Source organism: Ursus americanus, chromosome 3 (genome assembly GCF_024610735.1).
Source record: "Ursus americanus isolate L20-20 chromosome 3, mUrsAme1.1.p, whole genome shotgun sequence".
Classification (NCBI taxonomy): Eukaryota; Metazoa; Chordata; class Mammalia; order Carnivora; family Ursidae; genus Ursus; species Ursus americanus.
In genome coordinates this window covers 6,291,995-6,311,020 of record NC_142129.1, presented here as the reverse complement: position 1 = coordinate 6,311,020, position 19,026 = coordinate 6,291,995, and the positions used below count along the sequence as shown (strand labels likewise).

Below are 19,026 nucleotides of genomic sequence, written 5' to 3'. Positions count from 1 at the left end.
TGTTCCTCCAGGAGTTCGGTCCAGGACGAGGGCAGAGACGGGGGTGGGAGGAAGCTGAGGCCCAGCGCCGAGCGAAAGGACAGCAAAGCAGGTTTGGGGTGGAACCGGGTCAGAGAAGGCAGGGCCAGGGTGCCTTGGGCAGGGAGGGGGCTTTGGAACTTACCTGAGAAAGCGAGTCCAGGGTGAGGGTGGGAATGGGGCCGACAGGCAGCAGAGAGGAGGCGGAGGTGGGACCAGGCCCTGGGGTGGTCACAGCACTGTAGGCGGGTGGGACCAGAGTCATCTGCCTCTGCAGCAGCTGCAGGACAGTGGCCATGTCCGCACTCAGCCGGGTCTCCAGCCTGGGGCAAGAAGGAGGAGGGTGCTCTGGCTCTCGGGGACGTGGGGACACCAGTCACTGGGACCTCGGGACCACCTTACGGACCAGCCAGCTGGTCAACCCCAGGCTCCCTCTTCACTCTAGGGGTGCGGCCCGGGTCTCGGCACTGAATGGAAGGAGGAGGTCAAGGTGCGGCGCACACAGACAGGCCCACACAGAATACACCCCCCCCTTCTCCGAAACACGGCCACAAACCCGCAGATCACATACCCCCTGTCACGCTCACCCCCTCGACCATGGCTGGGGGCACAGCACGATCCCAGGAGCCACCCTCACCTGTTGAGCTGCCTCTGAAGGGCATCCAGCCTGCTCTCCACGTCGCCCCGGGGCCTCCGGCACGGGCTGGACAGAGGGATGTTCAGGAGGCTGGGGGTGGGGGCAGGGCAGCGAGGCAGCTCCTGGTACTGGCGGCCCCGACTGTCCCCCCAGAAGCTGAAGATGTTGGACACTCCTGAGAAGGCCCCTGGAGCCAGAGAGCTGGGTTGAGGCCTCGTCAGATGCCACGCCCCACCCACCTGCGATGGCCCTTACCCTACCTGACAGCGGGTTACAAGTGTCACTGCTCTTCTCACCATCCTCCGTCAGGGGCTCCCCACCCGGCGGCTCTCCGGGGGGCCTGGGGCTGGAGAAGGGCACCAGGCGGAGGGGGCTGGAGCTGCGGCCTGGGCCCTCATCCTCACTGCTCTCAGGGCTGGAGGGGCCACTGGATGGGCTCTCCCCCCACGGCCCCCCTGGCCGGACCCGGCTACTCGGCCCTGCCCCCGCCCGGCCCGGCCCCAAGGCCGACACCTCCCCTGGCTGTTCCGGGTCTGTGGGAAACAGAGAAGGGCCTCAGAGAAGGAAGGAGGCGCAGAAGGGGAGGGGAGGGGACTGAGCAGGCCTGGGACAGGGCTGTTTCTTCTGCTCTTTTCCCCATGCTCAAGAGGACTGAGAGCAACCAGGAGCGGGGCCAGGTCTTCTCCGGCTGCTGACTGAGAAGCACGGGCAGTGGCACTAATGGGCGGGGCTCTCTGGGACCCCCGTCGTCGCTGCTCCCCTCACCCTCCTCTGTGCTGTCTCTTCGCCCCATATCAGTTCAAGGCAGCGCCAGAGACACCAGCCGCTTGGAGCCCAAAGAGGCCGGCACTCTCCCGCCCAGGAGGGTGGAAGGGGGCCTCCCGGAGGAGGTGCCAGTTCAAGTGGGGATTGGAGAATGGACAGCATTTTACGCAGGTGGGGTGAGACAGTGGGGATCACTGAAGGTAGGGGCGCGAAAATCTGCAGAGCCCAGGCGCAGCTGACACCGCCAGACCCTGCGCTCTGGCCCCCACCCCACCTCACCTGGACCCCACCCACCTCGCCCCGCCCCACCCCACCCCGCCCCCGCCTCACCCTTGTCGGTGCGCCGGCGGAAGGACAGCTTGCGCTTGCGCTGTCTGTTGAAGCCGCTCTCCAACTCCGCGCTGCCCGGAGACCCGGGAATCATGTTCGTCTAGAACCAAAAGCGGTGTCAGGGCCCTTCTGCGCCCACCTGCCCGGCCCGGGTCAGCCCACACCCCCTCATTAACATAGAGAGAAAGTGGGGCCCAGAGCATCCGCTGTGAGGAAGCGCTCCCACACAGATGTCACCCCTGCCCAAGGGGGAGGGCTGAGTGCGGCTGGGACTTTGACACCATTTGACAGGCAGGGAAATAGGCCCAGAGAGGTCGCACAGCTGGGGGCAGCCACCAGGGCGAGGCCTGCTCAGGGCAGCGCACTCACGTCCCGCAGGTTGAAGGTGATCTCCAGGCTTGACCAGAAGTGGTCGGAGAACTCAGGGTACATGTCCAGCACCTCCAGCAGGTCATCCCGGTGGATCTTGTGCAGGTCGCAGTAGGTGAGGGCCCGCACGTCCCCGTTGGACTTGCCAGGCCGAGCGTACAGGTTTAAAGGCTCTCCAAAGATGTCATTCTTCCCTGGAGGCCACCAAGAGTGGAGGTTCAGCCCCTGGGCAGCAGCACAGGCAAAAGGCACCTGTCTTCTGGGCCTTCTCACCCTGGGCTGGGGGCCAGGGGCCTCCCCTCAGTGGGATCACTCACCCACCAGCCCCAGCCCCCAGAGCCAGGGAAGCCTCAGCCAGCCCCATCTCCCCCCTGCGCCCAAAGGCAGGACCTATGAGGCCTGGTCTCAGTGCCCTGGGGTAGATGGGGGTAGAGGGCTTGGACCTCCCTGCCTTCTGACAACTGGAAACAGCCAGCAGGACCAGCCTGGATACCCCCTCTCTGCCCATGATCCTGGCTTCCTTGGGTTCTGAGTCCACTTTTACCCCCCTCCAAACCCCATGTCCCAAACACCCTCCTGGCCAATCACTGCGCCCTCGGTGTTCTTCGAGCTTAGATCATAACACAGTAGGGAAACAAGACCGGCGTTTTGTTTGCCAAAAAAAAATAGGCTAACATAACTGATCATAGCGCAGGACAGATAACACCAGAATGTATCACACATAGTAAAGTTAAGTGTTGTGTGGTGAACCTTTGGTTTTACTTGTGTTTGGGATGTCTGTGGAGTGAGTATAGGTATTTGTGCTGAACTGAGAAATAAAAATCGAAAGTGGCCCATTGTGACACATTTGCACTAAGGTGCAGCTGTGCAGGGGCAAGGGGAGGACAGGCAGAGGGCAGGAAGGCCCTTGCCAGGCACCCCTGCTCTGTGGACAGGTAGGATGGAAAGTTAGGATGGGAGGAGAAGAGGGGCAAGGCTCCCTTGCTTTGGAGATGGTGCAGGCTGGGCTGGGCTGTGTCCCGTGAGGCTGCAGGGGCTTAGTAAACTTCCTTAGCAAAATCATATGCATAACGTCCCTCCACTGCCCACCTTGGAATATCCGGTTTGGTCCTGCTTTAAAAGGAAGCAAGAGTGTCACTGCCTGAGGGGGAGCAGAATCCAAGAACCCCCCTCCCCCGAGTTCAGCAGCCCCACCCCATCTAGGGCTCCTCTCCGCTGTCCCCCCCCTTGGAGGGCCTAAGCTTAGGTGAATTAAAGGAACTCAAGGTCCTCTGCAGGCACTCCTGGGTCCACAGCCCCAACGACTGTGTCCTCGGAGAGCTCAGACCTCTCTCCAGGCCTCGGCAGGCACTTCCAGCCCAGCACCCGGTCCCCCCTGACCCAGCCCCGTACCCAGGATGGCCACGACGACGTCCCCCCGCAGGATTTCAATGGAGCCCCGGGAGATGAAGTAGAGGGCGGTGAGCAGGTCCCCAGCATGCACCAGCGTGTCCCCTGGCGGTGCATGGGTCGTCTTGAACTTCATGGCCAGGGCCCTCAGGCAGCCCTTGGTGGCCCCTCGGAAAGGCTTGCAGTGCTGCAGCAGTGAGCGGTTCAGATGCAGACAGATGTCCGCCTGCAGGCACTCGGGGAAGCCTTTCAGCACCTGGGGGTTGTGGGCGGGCTCAGCACCCTGTCTTCAGGCCCCCGGCCCTGAGACCCTGGGAGGAGCATCAGAGGGTCCACCCCTTCTAGCCGTGCGCTCGCGGGCATGATGACGCCTTGCTGCTCTCGGCTTCATTTTCTTGGGTACAGTGTAGAGACCGATCCCTGTCTGGGGCTGTTGGAAGGTTTCCATGCTTCGCCTACGTGAAAGGGCCTGCTTTGGCCTGCCTCGTGGTGTGAGTTCTCCCGGTAAATGAGCTCCATTATCAAAAGGAGGAGCACACCTCTCTCAGGGGCCTTCTGAGCACTAACTCGACCACCTGAACCACAGAGTGTGACACTGTCAAGGGTGCTTCCTGCATCCAGAGAAATCTCTGTGACCTTGCTCCCTCCAGCCCGCCACCAGCCCTCCTCGAAGTCCAGGGGCCTCACCGCGTTCATATCGATGCCGTTGGTGTAGGACCAGGCGTGCTGGAAATACTCCTCCAGGCGCTGGCGCAAGGGGTTGGGGATCTGGTGGAAGCGGATGAACTCGCGCACCCGAAGCATCTGCGTGTGGTAGCGGGCGGTGCCCGAGTACAGCCTCTGGATGATGGCGGACACGTTGCCGAAGATGCTGGCGTACATGAGAGCTGGGGGCGGGGGTGCGCAGCCCGTCAGCGCGCGAGGGACCCCGCCCGCCCCGGCGCCGGGTCAGTGACACACGCAGGCACACCTCCGCATAAGCACACGCGAGAGACGCACAGACACAGAAGCCCAGGTCCACGTGCCCTGGTGTCCCAGTTCCCAGACGTGTCCCGATGGTAGTCCCGGGAGCCTCCACGTCCCGGGGCCCCAGTCTGGCCCATGTGGCATCCTCCCTCTCCTCCATCACGGGCTCCTCCCAGACTCTAGCCGCCGCCCGCCCCCAGGGACACACTCACAGCCAATGAGCATGACACAGATGGAGAAGATCTTCTCAGAGTTGGTGTTGGGGGAGACGTTGCCGAAGCCCACGCTGGTGAGGCTGCTGAAGGTGAAGTAGAGGGCCGTGACGTACTTGTCCTTGATGGAGGGGCCGCCCAGGCCGCTGCTGTTGTAGGGCTTGCCGATCTGGTCGCCCAGGTTGTGCAGCCAGCCGATGCGGGAGTCCATGTGCGGCTGCTCCATGTTGCCGATGGCGTACCAGATGCAGGCCAGCCAGTGCGCGATGAGTGCAAAGGTGCACATGAGCAGGAAGAGCACGGCTGCGCCGTACTCCGAGTAGCGGTCCAGCTTCCTGGCCACGCGCACCAGCCGCAGCAGCCGTGCCGTCTTCAGCAGCCCGATCAGCTGGGGGTGGGGGGCGTTCAGTGTGGGGGCTAATGAGGAGTCGTGGGGCAGTGCAGCCCTCGGGGTCACTGAAGTAAAATCCCCAAAGACTTCCCCCAGAACCTCCCAGTGATCAAAGCCCCTCCCATTCCCTAAGCCCAGCACGGAGTCCCATTCATCTCTGTGCTAGCTCTGGGACAAAGGGCTCACGGGGACCCCTGCTGAGACCGGGACTCAGAAGGGCACAAAACCCACCCTAAGGGACCTGGACAGAACTCCCACTGGTTCCCAGGCCACTTCTACGTGCTTAGAACATGGCGGCCTCGTTCGATAGACAAACAGAAGAAGGCGGCCCCTCCGGACCCCTACCTGGCGAGCGGCTCATGTGGACGGGGCGGCAGCCATGGGCTAGCTGGGGCACCTGCCATGCCCCCTTTCTCTCCCTACCCCCTGGGCCCCACCACCTCCTCTCCTTTTCCAGGTGCCCTCCCAGCCTCTGCCTCCCTGCCGACTTACCTCCTCGGAGCCAGAGCCGAAGATGAGCAAGTCGAAGGGGATGGCGGCCACCATGTCGATGAGGAACCAGCCCTTGAAGTAGTGGACGGCGATGCGGCCGGGATGGCTGACCACCTCTTCGTTGGCATTGACGTAAGTGGTGCGGAAGTTGATGAGGATGTCCACGATGAACATGATGTCCACGATGAAGTCCACCACGGCCAGGGGCTGGCAGGCATAGCCACAGTCGGGGGCCGCGGGGCCCTCTTCTGTCTCCTTGAGCAGGAAGGCAGCCGAGTAGGGCGTGAAGACGGCCGTGTAGATGACGAGCAGCAGGATGAGCCAGTCCCACACGGCCTTGAACGGGCTGTAGTGCAGGATGGTCCAGCGGTGAATGCGCGGCGCCTGCAGCTTGTACTCCGGCAGCACGTCGGCGCCCAGGGACAGGACCTGGACGGGCGGGGGGGGCGGAGGCGATGGAATGATGGCGCCCTGGAGTCCGGGGCCGGGGAGGGTAGGCCACGGGCTCTCCAGGGTGGGAGCAGGCGTCATCTCTGGGGGGGCCTCCGGAGAAGAGACCGAGCAAGTAAGGGAGAAGCTAACAAGAGTCCATCCGGATGCCCATCCCTCAGCCAGAGGCCACAGCCCCTGCCTGCCGGGGCAGCCAGGCACTCCTCTTCCCCAGGCAGCACGCGGACCTGCTGTCTGGCTACCTGAGCTCAGGGCACCAGGCAGTGACATCCAGAAGGACGGCTCCCCACCAGCCACGTGCACCCGTACCTCTGGTTATAACTCCACCACACGACCCTGCCCACAGCGCCCCCCAAACACCACACAGACACCACACACACACACTCACACACCATGATTCCAGTAGAGAAAATGCTCCAAGGGCTTAGACTCCAAGCCTGGGTGATAACCCCTGGAGCCATAGCTTCGACACATAAAACGGTGGTGGTCCCTGCCATTCCCATAGCAGTGCCATTCCTGGTGGCCCAGGGACTGAGAGCCTAAAGGTCCGTTTGCCACTGGTGCAAGGGTACCAGCCACCCAGACTCAGGCCCCTTGGCCTCCCTTGGGAAGTGACCAAGACACACACCCCCGCCACTCCCCAGGCCCCCTGTCCCCAGACCTCAAACTTTGCCCTCCCACACTCCTACAAAGGCCCACAGAAAACCTAAGCCAGCCACAGATGTACCCACATGCACACAGACGGACGTGCACGCAGGCGAATGTGCAGAAGTGTCCTACCCAGCCCTGCACAGGCTCAACGGTCAGGCAGAGGCAGGCCTGCCATCCACAGCAAACAGCAGCAGCCGTGCCATTCTCCTCCCAAGCCAAACTAGGAAGAACTGAGGCCAGCTTCCCCGTGCTGGGCCAGGAGCCTGGCTGTTCTCCGTTGCCTCCCCCTGCCCCCTAGAATCCTCCCTCACAGACATCTGACTCAACCCCAGACTCTGTCCCTAGGCCCTCCAGGCCTGGCGCTGCCATCCCCAGGCAGCCAAACCCAAAGCCTCACCCACACCCTGAGAACCAAGGTTCCTGGCCTCACTCCAGAAGCACTGAGTGCCAGGGCCCCACATCCTCAGGTCTCTGGGCTGGGAAAGAGTCGGGGTGGGTGGAACCCCCAAAGATTCCCATTCATACTCAAGCCAGGGATCCCCTGGACCCACCATCCCCAGATGGACTGTTTGGAGAGCATCCCCTCAGAGGAAGTAACTGGAAGTTAACGCGGGCCATGGTTAGGGGTTTGGCCACCCTCAGGGAGTCATGGAAGCTCCAGACACATCTGATGGCTGGGGGAGCGGCTGGGGCCTGGGGAGGGGAGGGAGCATGGGGGCTTCCAGGCCCCCACTTCTGCCCTGCCTTCAGCCCAAGCTGCTTGCTTCTTAAGGCAGACAGCATGAGGCAATGGCCTTTCAGGGGTCAAGTGAGGACTCCAAAAAGAATGGACCAAGGCTCCCACAGACAACTGCCCCTGGATGGGGCTCCTCCCCGAGCCCTGGGGGCTGTGTGGGACCACACCCACAGCATGACCCTGCCCCTCCCCGAGTCTGCACCAGCAAGACCAGCACGGTGCCAGTGCACAAACGCACACTCGTGGGACAAACCCAGGACTCAAGGCCTGGATCCACAGACCTCAGCTTACAGGGGCCAGGCCCTGCTCTGCGACCAGCTGCTTACCGTATGGCCTTGGCCCAGGTTTGTAACCCCCCCTTGACTTCCTGTGCCAGAGAATACTGAAGCTTATTTAAGCCAAATCCTGGGTCCTCACCTGTGGGTGGGATTCTCCCCCGCACACACACACACACACACACACCTGTTCCCCAACTAGGAGGAGCGCAGGGAGTTCAGGGGGATTCTCAGACACACTCCCAAACCACCTCCAACTGCCCTGAGCTGCTCCCCACTACAGAAGCCCCTGGGGGCAGAGAGGTGACTCCCAGGAGAAGCCTGCAGAATAACCAGCGGGGGGGGGGGGCTATGCAGCCACCAGCACCTCACACCCCAGGGAAGCGGTGATCCAGGTGGCTGAGCTCCACCTGCCCTCATCGCCATCCGGTGGCCCCTGAACTCACACTCTCCTCGGCCTCAGTCTCCAAATCTGGACCCCGGAAGCAGCCCAAGCCTCCCTCCCCCCACACGGTGTCCACGCCAGCCCACGGCAAGGAGCATTAGGGTCCCAGAGCTTTTCTGGCAGGCTTCTCACTTTCCCACCATGTTCCTCTCCTCCCCGTTCACTCACCGTCATCCTCTCTGGGCACCCATTTCATCCCTGTTCTCCCTCTCCTTCTTTTGTATTTAGAGCCAGGACTGTGGGCCACGGAAGCCTTGGGAGAGGGGAAGCCCTGGCAAGAAAAACACTGTCCACCCAGGCCCAGCAGGCCTGGAGGAGAGCGATCAGGGGCCAGCAGTGGGATGAGCAGAGCTGCGGACCCCACGGCTCCCCAACCCGTCCTGCTTCTCAGAAGCCCTCTCCCGGCCCGGCCTGGGAGCCAGGGTCCTCCAAGCCGCACCCAACTTGCCAGCGCCTGTCTCAGTGCCCCAGCCCAGGGAGGGAAAGGGAGTGGCTGGGGGGGTGGTCACCTACCTCCTGGGCCACCAGGCTGGAGATGCGCACGGCCCGCCTCACCCGGCCTTTCTGGGCCCTGGGCTGCAGAGCCCCTGTCCTGCTCGCCTTCCCTGCTGGGGCCGCCATGGAGGACTTGGCTCCCCCCAGCCTGACTGCCCTGGAGCCCGAGGGCCCGGCCAGCGCCTCACCTGCACCCCAGCAGCAGTCCCAGCCCAGGCTGCGCCCCAGAGGCTGGCGGCCTGGCTTCCAGGGCAGCCCCTGGCATGAAGCCAGGGTTGCTGGGGCTGGGCCCTGGGGCCGGGGTCACCCTGGCAGTGAGTGTGGACAGCAGCCCGCCTGGCTCGGGCTGCCCATGGCCCCCTGGTGCGGGCCCCGCTGCCAGGGTGCTGCGCTCTGCCCGCCGCCAGCCCAGCAGCAGCGCCGCGGTCGGAACCTCAGCTCCTCAGCCAGCCCCTCCTCCCAGGTCCCCACCCCCCACCCTGCCACACTGGGCTCCCCCGCCCCGCCCGTGCTGGCCAGCGGCCCCCTCCCCCGCGGCCCGATCAGGGCTCCTGCTGCAGCCGCTCCCGCAGCCCGCGCCCCTCCCCCTCCCCCCCCCCCCCCCCCCCCCCCCCCGGCAGCCAGGCCTGTCACCGCAGATTAATGGTCTCCCCGACACCCCCCGCCCCGCCGGTCCAGTGCCCAGCCAGCCAGAGTCAGACAGACACCCAGAGATGGAGAGACCGCCTGGTGACAGGCAAAGCCAGGAACACACACGCATGCCGCTACATACAGACCACGCACAGACCACACCACGACAGGCACACGCTGCAGGCCCCAGCAGCAGGGCAGACACCCAGGCTCCAGGTGGAAAGAGAGGCAGAGGCAGGAGGGGGAGAGGGGTAGGCAGCCAGATACGGGGCTTGGGGTGAGGGGGAACATTCTGGAGTCAAGGCCAAGGGGCTGGAGACCTGGCAGGAGCCCAGAGAGCCAGAGGCAGTGGGAGCAGGGCCAGGAGGAGGGCCGAGGAGGCTGGCAGCGACAACAGCGAGCGAAAGGGGGGCAGCTCCCTCGCCCGGGCCAACTCAGGGAGCTACCGTGCAAGGGGCAGGAGGGAGCCACGGAGACTGAGGCTCAGCAGGTGTGGGACAGTGGCCCCCACTGTCCCAAGCTCCTCACCTACTGCAGGGATCCCCACTCCTGACCCTCTCCCCTGACCCCACCCCGAAAGCCAGGACATGAAGAAGGAGTTGGACCGGGCCGCAGGGGTGGTGCCAGCAATCTTGCTGCCTGGAGGGGCCAGGAGACCAGGCCCCAGACAGCATTGGGCAATGCCCCCAAAGGCTGGCGGTCTTCTCTGGCCCTGGATTTGGGGACCTCATCCCTCTGTATCTGTGCGCCCACCATCATACGCTCCCCTCCTGACATGGGAAGACAACTCCCCTGTCCCATGGTTTGGGGACAGGGATGGGCACCTCCAAGCCATTCTGGCCCTAGCATAGGATCCCCACCCTCCACCTAGCTTATCACGTTGGCCTAGAAGAACTGGGGGCCCTGACCTTGACCTCCGTGGCCCCTTCTAATTTGAAGTCTCCCATAGGTCTGCCCCTACTCTGCCCCATACCTCCTTCACCACACCCTGTGAGCAGACCCCATCACACCCCTGTGACTGTCTTCTCCAGCCCACCCTGCCTCAACTGCCCTGTCCTCCCTGTGCCCCATCAACCTGTTCTCTGTATCTGTCCTGTCCCAAGTTCCCTTCCCTTCCTCTCTTTCCTTCCCCTCCCCTCCCCTCTTCTCCCCTGTAGTCTCCCTTTCTCAGGACCTCTCAGACTTGTTCTCTCTCACCCCAGTTCTGGAACTCCCCCACCCCCACCTCCAGCCAATGGGTCTGCCCACCCTCAAGAGGCCATTACTGACTGGAGCCCTCCACCACCCTCCTTTGACCACAGCCCACTCCCACCCCCTCTAAGCTCCTCCAAGGTGAGAGGAGAGGCAGGGAGCCAAGCACCTACCTGGGTGACCTTCTCAGTGACATTGTGGGTCCGCTCCTTTATCTTGGGTGCTATGATCTCCCGGTCACTGGTGGGCGAAGCCAGGAAAGGGTCCCCCTTGAGGTCCACAAAGTTGAGGGTGATTTGGGGAATCTTGCTAATGGTACGGTAGCGCACGAGGTCGGAATCTGACGTGGAGTTAAGCAGGCCGCCGCGCAGGGGGTGCATGGCCCCTGGAGTGGTGGGGAAAGTCGGGTCAGGGGGGCAGGCAGGGGGTGTATAGCCCAGGGGTGGAGGGGAGAGTCGGGTCAGGGGGGCAGGCTGAGACAGAGACCAGGCCCTGTGTGAACCAGGCCACAGGATACCGTGAGTCAATGAGGTCAACTCAGGAGACAGGCCATCACTGAGAAATAAGGCCAGAGTCCTGCCCACTGGAAGGAAGCATGCCATGGTGCAGCTAGGAGAGGACGGAGGGAGAAGACCCTCCACAGGATCTGTTCAGTGGGCACTGGGCGCCGGCCAGAGGGCCCGGTGGTACCCGGGGCCCCAGAGGCCTCTCCTGCCCTTCACACTCCCCATGGCCATCCCTGCTCCAGGCCATGCTGGGAGAGCAGCTCCACCAGCCAGCAAAGGCTCTGTGAGTGGAAGAATGTAATGGGATGAATGGACATTTAATGGAGTAAAAGGCCACTTAATGGGATTAAGTAAGTACTTAATGGGATTTCCATCTCCCAGGCACACAGGCCGGGGCTGAGAGGGGGAAAGCTGAGGGCCCCGAACGGGGCAGGCCTGGCGGGTGGGGAAGCGTCGGGGCAGCTCCCGCAGGCTCAGGCTCACCGGTGCTGGCGTGGCGCGGTGGCGGGGGCAGCCCCGCGCGCATGGCTTCGATGTCGTCCGCGGACGAGGCGCGGCGCACGCTGGCGCAGCTTTCCCGGGAGCGCGTCCGGGCCAAGCTGCAGCTAGAGCCCGAGGCGTCGGGGTTGAGGCTGTGCGCCCGGGGTGACGGGTGCGTCTCGGGCGCGCTGGCAGGCGGGGAGCCGGAGCCCACCAGCGCGCGCCGCTCCTCCGCGGGCCCGAGCCCTGCCACGTGGTTGTCCATGGCCGGCACCTCATCCAGGGCCAGCGACTCACGGCTGGGCGCCGCAGGCGTCAGGTCCACGTCCACCACCACGGCCCCCGGGGCGCCCGCACTGCCCGCACCGCCTGGCCGCACCGAGGACTCCCCGGGCGGTCAAGGCCAGCAGCGCAGGCAGCTTCAGGCGGAAGGTCTTGGCTCGGCCTGCGGGGAGAGGAGAGGCACGTGGCCACGGGACCGCCAGGAGAACAGCCTAGAGCAAGGAAGCCTGGGAGCTGGAGCCCCCGCCAGGAGGGGAGGGAGGTGGGGAAGCGGGAGCCCTGGCAGCTGGCACCCCTTCACCCCAACTCCCACTGCACAGAACTCAAGCTTCAAAAAACCTCTGGAACACAATCTCATCTAAGGCCCGGACAGCAATAAACTACCATTTCTTGAGCCTCACAGGTCATGGTGGGCTCTCCATAAACCATGCGTGACTCACAACTGTGCTGGTGGGTATCATTCTCCCCAGTTTAGACTCGAGTTGTGTTGCGACCTAGAGGCCACACAGTAAGTGGCAGGGCCTGCATCTGCATGGAGGAATAATGCTGTGGCCTTCCGGCCATAGCCTGCCATACCCCGCCGCCTTGTGACCGGTCCCTGGAGAGCAGGTAAGGCCGGTGTTGTTAACATGGCCTTCCTGGAGCTTGAGCAACCAAGAGGTGAAATCTTTCGTCAAGACTCTGACGGAAAAATCAAAATTAAACCCAAAAAGGATGTCATGGGGGAGGAGAGAGCCTTTGTATTATGGGAGAATGAGATGAGGCCTCCGTGTCTCCAGCCATGGTGAGCATTCCCCTCAAATCCTCTTCCCAATCAGCCAAGGCCAGAGCAGAACAAGGCCCAGGGGCCAGAAGCAACACAGGGAGGGAGCTGAGTCCCTGAGAGCCAGAGCCTTCTGATGAGCAGGGGAGCCACTCCGAGGTGGCCGGGGCCATGTGGGAAGGCTAAATGCCCTGCTCCTGGGACTTGACACAGGACTGCTCCAGGAGATGCTGTGGTAAGAACCCAAGCAGGTAAGGCCAGGAAACCAGGGGCATTCCTGTCCCAAGGACCTGTGAATCTGGGCTCAGTCCGTCACTCCACTCCTGTCTGTCCATCCTGAGCCAGACAGGACTAGGCCATATCCTTGGTGTTCTCTTCCCAACCTCTGAAAGGAGCACCCCCCAACATCCCTTCCTGCAGAGCACTGGCCTTGGGGAGCCTCGAGGCCTCAGGAAAGGGACCTGAGAGCACGGCTGCACTTACCTGGGGCCAGCCAGCTGCTGGTGGGGCCACGGTGATTGGTGTCATGGGCCGGGGACCCCACCATGTCCTTTTCCATCACCACCTCAAAGTTGAGGATAAACATGATGACAGCTCCATCTTCATTCTTCACGGGCACCACGTCCACCAGGCACAGGAAGCAGCTCCCTGCAGAGCAGAGGACGTGGCCACTGTGGCACCAGGGCCCCTCAGGTGGGCAGAGCAGAACCTGATGGCGCCGAGCCACGCCTGCCCCACGGCCCCCGTACCCATTTCCTGGCCCCTCCTCCGCAGTGTCTCCTGCCCGGACCCCTCCTCTGGCCATGTGCCTGCCACTCTGAGCTCCTTCCCTCCATCTGTCCACTCCAGCGTGCTGCTCCTTGTGAGGGCCTCTCCGCTTGTCCCTCCCTAGCCTCTCGATCTTTCCTTGCTGTCCCTTGTACCAGGCAGTCTAGCCCCACAGGGAAGCCCACAGACTTCAGGCCCAGGACCTTGAGGCTCCCATTCCAGCTCTGCTGCTTCATCACTTATGCTTTTTTTTCTCCCTTAATTATTTATCCTCCCTGTGCCTCATCTTCCCTCTGAAATGAGAATGATAATGGCTCGTTTTTCACGCGTTGTAAAGATGAAACAAGTCAGTACGGGCCAAGTGCCTAGGGCAATGCCTGGTGTGGCCTGGACACGGTAGAGGGGTTAGCAGTCCCTCTGTCTCCGACTCTGCTCTCCCCACGTTAGCACCGCGTGCTACGCCCGTCCACGGTAAGGTGAGTTCAGAAGTTGAGGGCAAGAGTCTCAAAACCATGACCGCAGTTTGGTATTGGCGCACTATCCAAGCGTGGGACTTTGTGTTTCACAAAAGGACTGGTCTGTGACATAGAGAAATAAAGTGATCTTTCAACAAAGAGTTGAGGAGCACTACTTCTAGAACTTTCATTTCGGTTTCTCATTTTTCTCTCTTGTTCCTTGACTTTTTTCTTCCCCTCCCATTCTATCTCTCTCTCTCTCTCTGGCCACCAGAGCCCCTATTCCAGGTGAGGTCCGTCCCCCAGGCCAACTGCACCCAGTCCACCTCTGCTCCTTGTCCAGAACACCACCCCCTCACCCCTCTCTCTGTCGCTTTCTGAAAGTGACCCTGGCAGTCTCAGCCTCTGCCTAAGGCCCAGTCCAGAACCTCCACAGGAAGCCCTCCTAAATGAAACATCCTGTCCCTTCTTTATGGACCCTACTGGGACCACACATGTTCCTCATGTCCCTCTCTCTCTGGGGCAGAGACTTCTTGCCTTGCCTTGGCTCACCCGTGCTCATCTGTCTTCTCTGAACTGTAGGGGCCTAACTCCCCAGTGTCTGCATACCCTCTGAAGGGCCTAGCACCTAGAACAATGCACCAGGAGCAGGCCCTGGCAGCAGGTGTAAGGGATGGGGTACTGCTGACAGTGGGGGAGGGGTCAAGAAGGAGAAGCGTGGAGAGCAAGTGTGGGTGGTGAACTGAGTCAAGGAAGAGGCCAACAAACTTGGAGCTGGCAGCCTCGGACTCAGGCTAGTGCTTGATGCCTGCCAACGAGGCGCTGGGGGCCGAGCCTCAGCTGAGCAGGCCAGGTGCAAAGGGCCTGAGTCCTGAGAGATGCTCCCTGGCTTGGGGAGGACTAGCTGGGGACAAGGCCAGGAGAGGCAGGCAGATCGGCACGTCTAAGGGCTGTGGGATCAAGCTAGCAGAAGGAGATCCTCTGACACCAACTGGAAAAGGACAGTACTAGGTTGAGGGGGGCTGGGCCAGGGGAGGGGCTGGCCAGGAATTCTCCGCCCCACCCCGAAGCCCTTCCACTCACCGCATCCTGGACCTCGCGGCTTGGCCTGTGGGACCTGAACTGGGGGCTCTGTCTGGGTCTCCCTGCAGCAGCTGTCCCCTGACCTCCGGCCTCTGACATGGCCTGGCTGAAGCCAGGCTGTGGTGTTGGGCGCCGCAGGGGGCCGGGCCCAGCTGGAGACCGTTTGGCACCCAGACAGCCCGCCTAGAGTTTATGCCCTAATATGGTGATGGCCGGCAGCGGCCTGAACAGGGACTGGCCCTCATCAGGACTAAGGAGAGGCCAGAGACCAGGAAACCTGAGCCCTGGAGACCCCCAACACCCACCCCTGGCCCCCCAGTGATCCAGGCTCCTGATTCTCATTCCTCGCGAGGAAACTCATCTCAGAGAAGTCCACGAGTCTGGAACCCAGATGAGCCCAACCCTTCAGGATGGCCTGGGGATTCTGCCCCCAACACAGAGCCCCAGGAGTCTGAACCCCGGCCTCAATTGCCCAAGCCCACTCCGCTTAGGCTTCTCTGCATTCTGCATCTCAGGCAGCCCGGGACCCTGGCATCCCAAACTGCCACCCCACTGCCTGCCGGGGCTGCAGAAACTCCAGCCGTGAGCCCCCTCGCGGTACAGACCAGCTCCCACTCCAGACATACACTCACACAAAAAGCCCCCTTGGCCCTCTCCCTTTGTCGACATTCAAGGAATTTTTCCTTTCAAATAACCCTGTCAAAGCCCTGGTTATTCCAAAAATGTGAACTGGAGCCCTGCCTGAGGGCTGAGGGGATGAGGGTGGGGAGGTAGGCTCCAGCTGCTGTTTTCAAGGGGACATGGACGGAAGGAGAGCCGGTGGCTCCAAGTCAGCCAGGGCTCTCTGGGGCCCCACCTCCCACCACCCTGCCAGGTGGGCTGGGTCCTCCACGGACTGCCCCATCACCCATCCCCAGCTCTTCGGCCATCCCGTCACTGGCTGGCATTGGGGGGGGGGGCATCGCTGAGGACAGCTGAAGGGCAGACAGGACCGGAGTGAGGCACAGAGACGGCCAGAGCTGGGTATCGGCACAGAGCAGACTGCAGCTATGGGTCGTGGGGCTCTGACCTTCACACAACTTCACGGCAGAGAAGAAACGTCCAGAGTCCGCGGCTCAGCTGCCTCCAGGGGAGCCCGGGGCTGGCACTGCGCACACACAGGATGGTACCTCACCCTCCCCTAGCCCCGCGCCTACCTACCCCTGGGCCCTGCCCATCGCTCTGCTCCTCTTCCGACCTTGGTCTGCCCCCAGGGCAGGCAGCTCCCCCTGGAGCTGAGGCGGACAGGGCCCAGAGCTGGGCCGGCTGCAGTTCCGCCTAGAGCCACTCTGTGGCAGGCACGGCCCACTCTCCCGAGGCCGCCGGCACCAGAAGCACGCCAGGAAGGGACAGACTGGAGGGGAGCAGCAGGAACCCCACACCGCCCACAGAAGGGCCAGGAGGCTCCCCGACACAAAGGGAGAGCGCAGGCTGTGCAGTCAGGTGGCCTCGGCTCATTGCTTCAGAATGACCTTGGGCAAGTCACCTGCCCTCCGCGAGCCTCTGGTGCTCCTCGGTGACACGGGAAGATCACGCCCACCCCACGGGGCTGGAGGAATGAATGGCATAATATATGTGAAGCAGGAGCTGGGCCCAAGGGAGGACTTGATAAACGGGAGAAGGAGGAAAGGGAGAGGCCCCTGGACCAGCCTGGGTTCACGTGGTTGATGCCGAAGAATACCCCTCTCACATCCTCCCCAACCCCCAGCCCCAGCTGAAGGCTCCTGAAGGCTGGACATCCAGCCTTCGCCCGCCTCCTGGAGCTCGGGGCACCCTGGGCCCTGTGAGGATGGACACGAGGAACAGGGAGGTCATCAGTGATTGATTGCCATCCTCTGGCAGGCTCCTCTGTGCCTCGGATCCTAATGGCCCATGGAGGTCACGCAGCACCCCACGAATACTAAGGAGGGGAGAAGGGATGGGGGGGCACATTCCAAGCACAGCAGGGACAGCTCCTCCTGACCCCCCCCCCCCAGTCATCCACCAGCACACAGCACTGGCCGGCTTCGCTGGCGCCGCCCCACACCCAGGAGGGCGCCCAGGGAGGACTTAATAAATGTCCTCCATGCTCCCTGCCATGCTCCCAACCCATCCAGGGGTCTGGGACCCCACCCACAGTCCCAAACCCCATTTCCCACTTCTGGGCACCCCCAGCCTTGGCGCAGCTCCAGGCTTGGCTTCAACAGGGGCAGGCCTTTTCTTCTAGGGCAGCACAGGGAAAGGGAGGACTGCAGGTGACCCTGAGTGTCCTTGGACAGACTCCTCAGGTCAGAGGCTCTGCTTGTTTATCTATAAACTAGATGTCGGGGTGCCTGGGTGGCTCAGTCGTTAAGTGTCTGCCTTCAGCTCAGGGTGTGATCCCAGGGTGCTGGGATCGAGCCCCACATCGGGCTCCCAGCAGGGAGCCTGCTTCTTCCTCTCCCACTCCCCCTTCTTGTGTTCCCTCTCTCGCTGGCTGTCTCTCTCTCTGTCAAATAAATAAATAAATAAATCTTTTTAAAAATAAAAAAATAAAAAATAAACTAGATGTCATCCCTGCTCCTTGGAGCGTGACTCTTCGTTCCCCACACACGTTCCCCGAACATATGCATGTGAGCATTTAGGGCGCCATGAACAAGACAGGCCTGGCACCTGCCCTCACTGAGTCAAGGAGTCAGAAGGACCCCAATTCAGAGCCCAGCATGAGATGGGGGAAGAGAGAGTCACTCAAAGGGAGGAGCCCACGGAGCCGAGCTGATCTGCCCCAGCCAGCAGCTGGGGAGACCCGGGCAACTGCTGTGTGACTGTGGGCAGGTCATCCACCTCTCTGAGCTTCAGTCTCCCTGTGTGTGCTGCAGGGACAAGTGATTCCTGCCCTGGGTGCCAGACAAAATGACAGATGGCCTTGTGGAAGCATCTAGAGCTGTAACGAGGCAGGGTGCTGGGTCCCTGCAGGGAAGGTGACCTCGGGGAGGCGGTCATCCTCACCCTGGTCGCCTCCCTGCCTGGCTCCCGGCAGGAGGAGCTGGGCCCAAAGTCACACTGAGGGCAGGAGGCTGGGGCTCCAGTCCTCCCTGTCCGCCCCCAGGCAGAGAGGCTGTCTCCGGCGGCCCAGGGCTGTGCAGTGTCAGGTTATATTTAGCCTGGTGGCGGCGACAGGAAGATGCAGCAGGAGCTGCTCCTGGCCAGGGGCCACCGTGTCGCTCACGCCGCTCTCAGGGGCAGCTGGGGGCCTAGGGAAGGCCAGGGACATTGCAGGCCCAGGGGACAGAGTAGGGAAGCCTGAGAGGCCAACCAGTGAGTGTATGTGTGTGTGTGACAGAGACAGAGACAGAGAGTCCTCTGCCCCTGAGCCCAGGAGCTGAGCAATGCAGAATGCCCACTGCAGGGCAAGAACTGGGGAGCCATGATATAGACCCCTCCACTGGCCCTTCCAGCTTGACATCTTCCCAGGGATTTATAGGGTCATAGAAAGGGCCTCAGGGGCCTCTGCGCAGTGGTCCAGACCACCCCCCCCCCACAAACCCACTGTATGTGGTCTGCCTGGGCCGCTTTCCCCAGGGACACTGGAGCAGCCTCAAGAAAGGAAGAGTCCTTTCTAGACAAGCTCTGGGTCCCAGCCCTGTCGACCTCCTGGGACACAGCCACATGTCTATAAACTGGGAGCCATGACCTTGCCCTGCCCCCAGAAGCCTTAGGAAGGTGAAACAAGGCCATGTTCACGTGGGGAAGGCTGCTCTCCAATTCCATTCTCTTTCCCCTCCTCCAAGCTTTCCCTTCCCCCCCCCTTACTTCCTGGGGTCTGCCCCTCCACCTCCACCCCCACCGGAACCCTTCAGAATCCCCCTGATCCCAACCATGTCAGACCTTTCAGCCCGCCCTCCCGTCCCTGCTGGGGCCCCCGTGCTCCCTCGGAGCCCCTTCAGTGCACCCCACCTGGCACTCCCACTCCCCAGAGTCCCCAGTCTGCTCCCCTCCAGCTCCTGCCATCCTGCCAGGACCCGCAGGACTCCCCTCTACAAAGATGTTACTGACTGCTCCATCTGGCCCCCATGATGTTTCTCTTTGAGAATTTCTAAACTATATCCCTAATTTAGGAGATAACTGTATACTGGCATCTGGGGTGAGCTTCCTTCTTCCCAGCACCCCCACCCAAGATGGAGCCCTGAGGCCAGGGCCGGGCTGGCTTCACAGGAGGTACCGGGTAAGCAGGTGTTCAAGGACTGGTC

General features: G+C 62.3%; 1 protein-coding gene across 1 annotated transcript in view; it reads right to left on the bottom strand.

The window, feature by feature from the left end:
• The window catches only part of KCNH2 (potassium voltage-gated channel subfamily H member 2), a 32,571-nt gene that overhangs the window by 1,688 nt on the left and 11,857 nt on the right, over positions 1 to 19,026 (bottom strand). Inside the window, 13 exon segments of the mRNA XM_087860700.1 lie at positions 164 to 341; positions 656 to 842; positions 916 to 1,188; positions 1,751 to 1,850; positions 2,120 to 2,313; positions 3,512 to 3,764; positions 4,196 to 4,395; positions 4,687 to 5,074; positions 5,570 to 5,998; positions 10,616 to 10,827; positions 11,432 to 11,816; positions 11,818 to 11,873; positions 12,957 to 13,121. Coding sequence (XP_087716826.1) covers positions 164 to 341; positions 656 to 842; positions 916 to 1,188; positions 1,751 to 1,850; positions 2,120 to 2,313; positions 3,512 to 3,764; positions 4,196 to 4,395; positions 4,687 to 5,074; positions 5,570 to 5,998; positions 10,616 to 10,827; positions 11,432 to 11,816; positions 11,818 to 11,873; positions 12,957 to 13,121 — 3,020 coding nt within the window.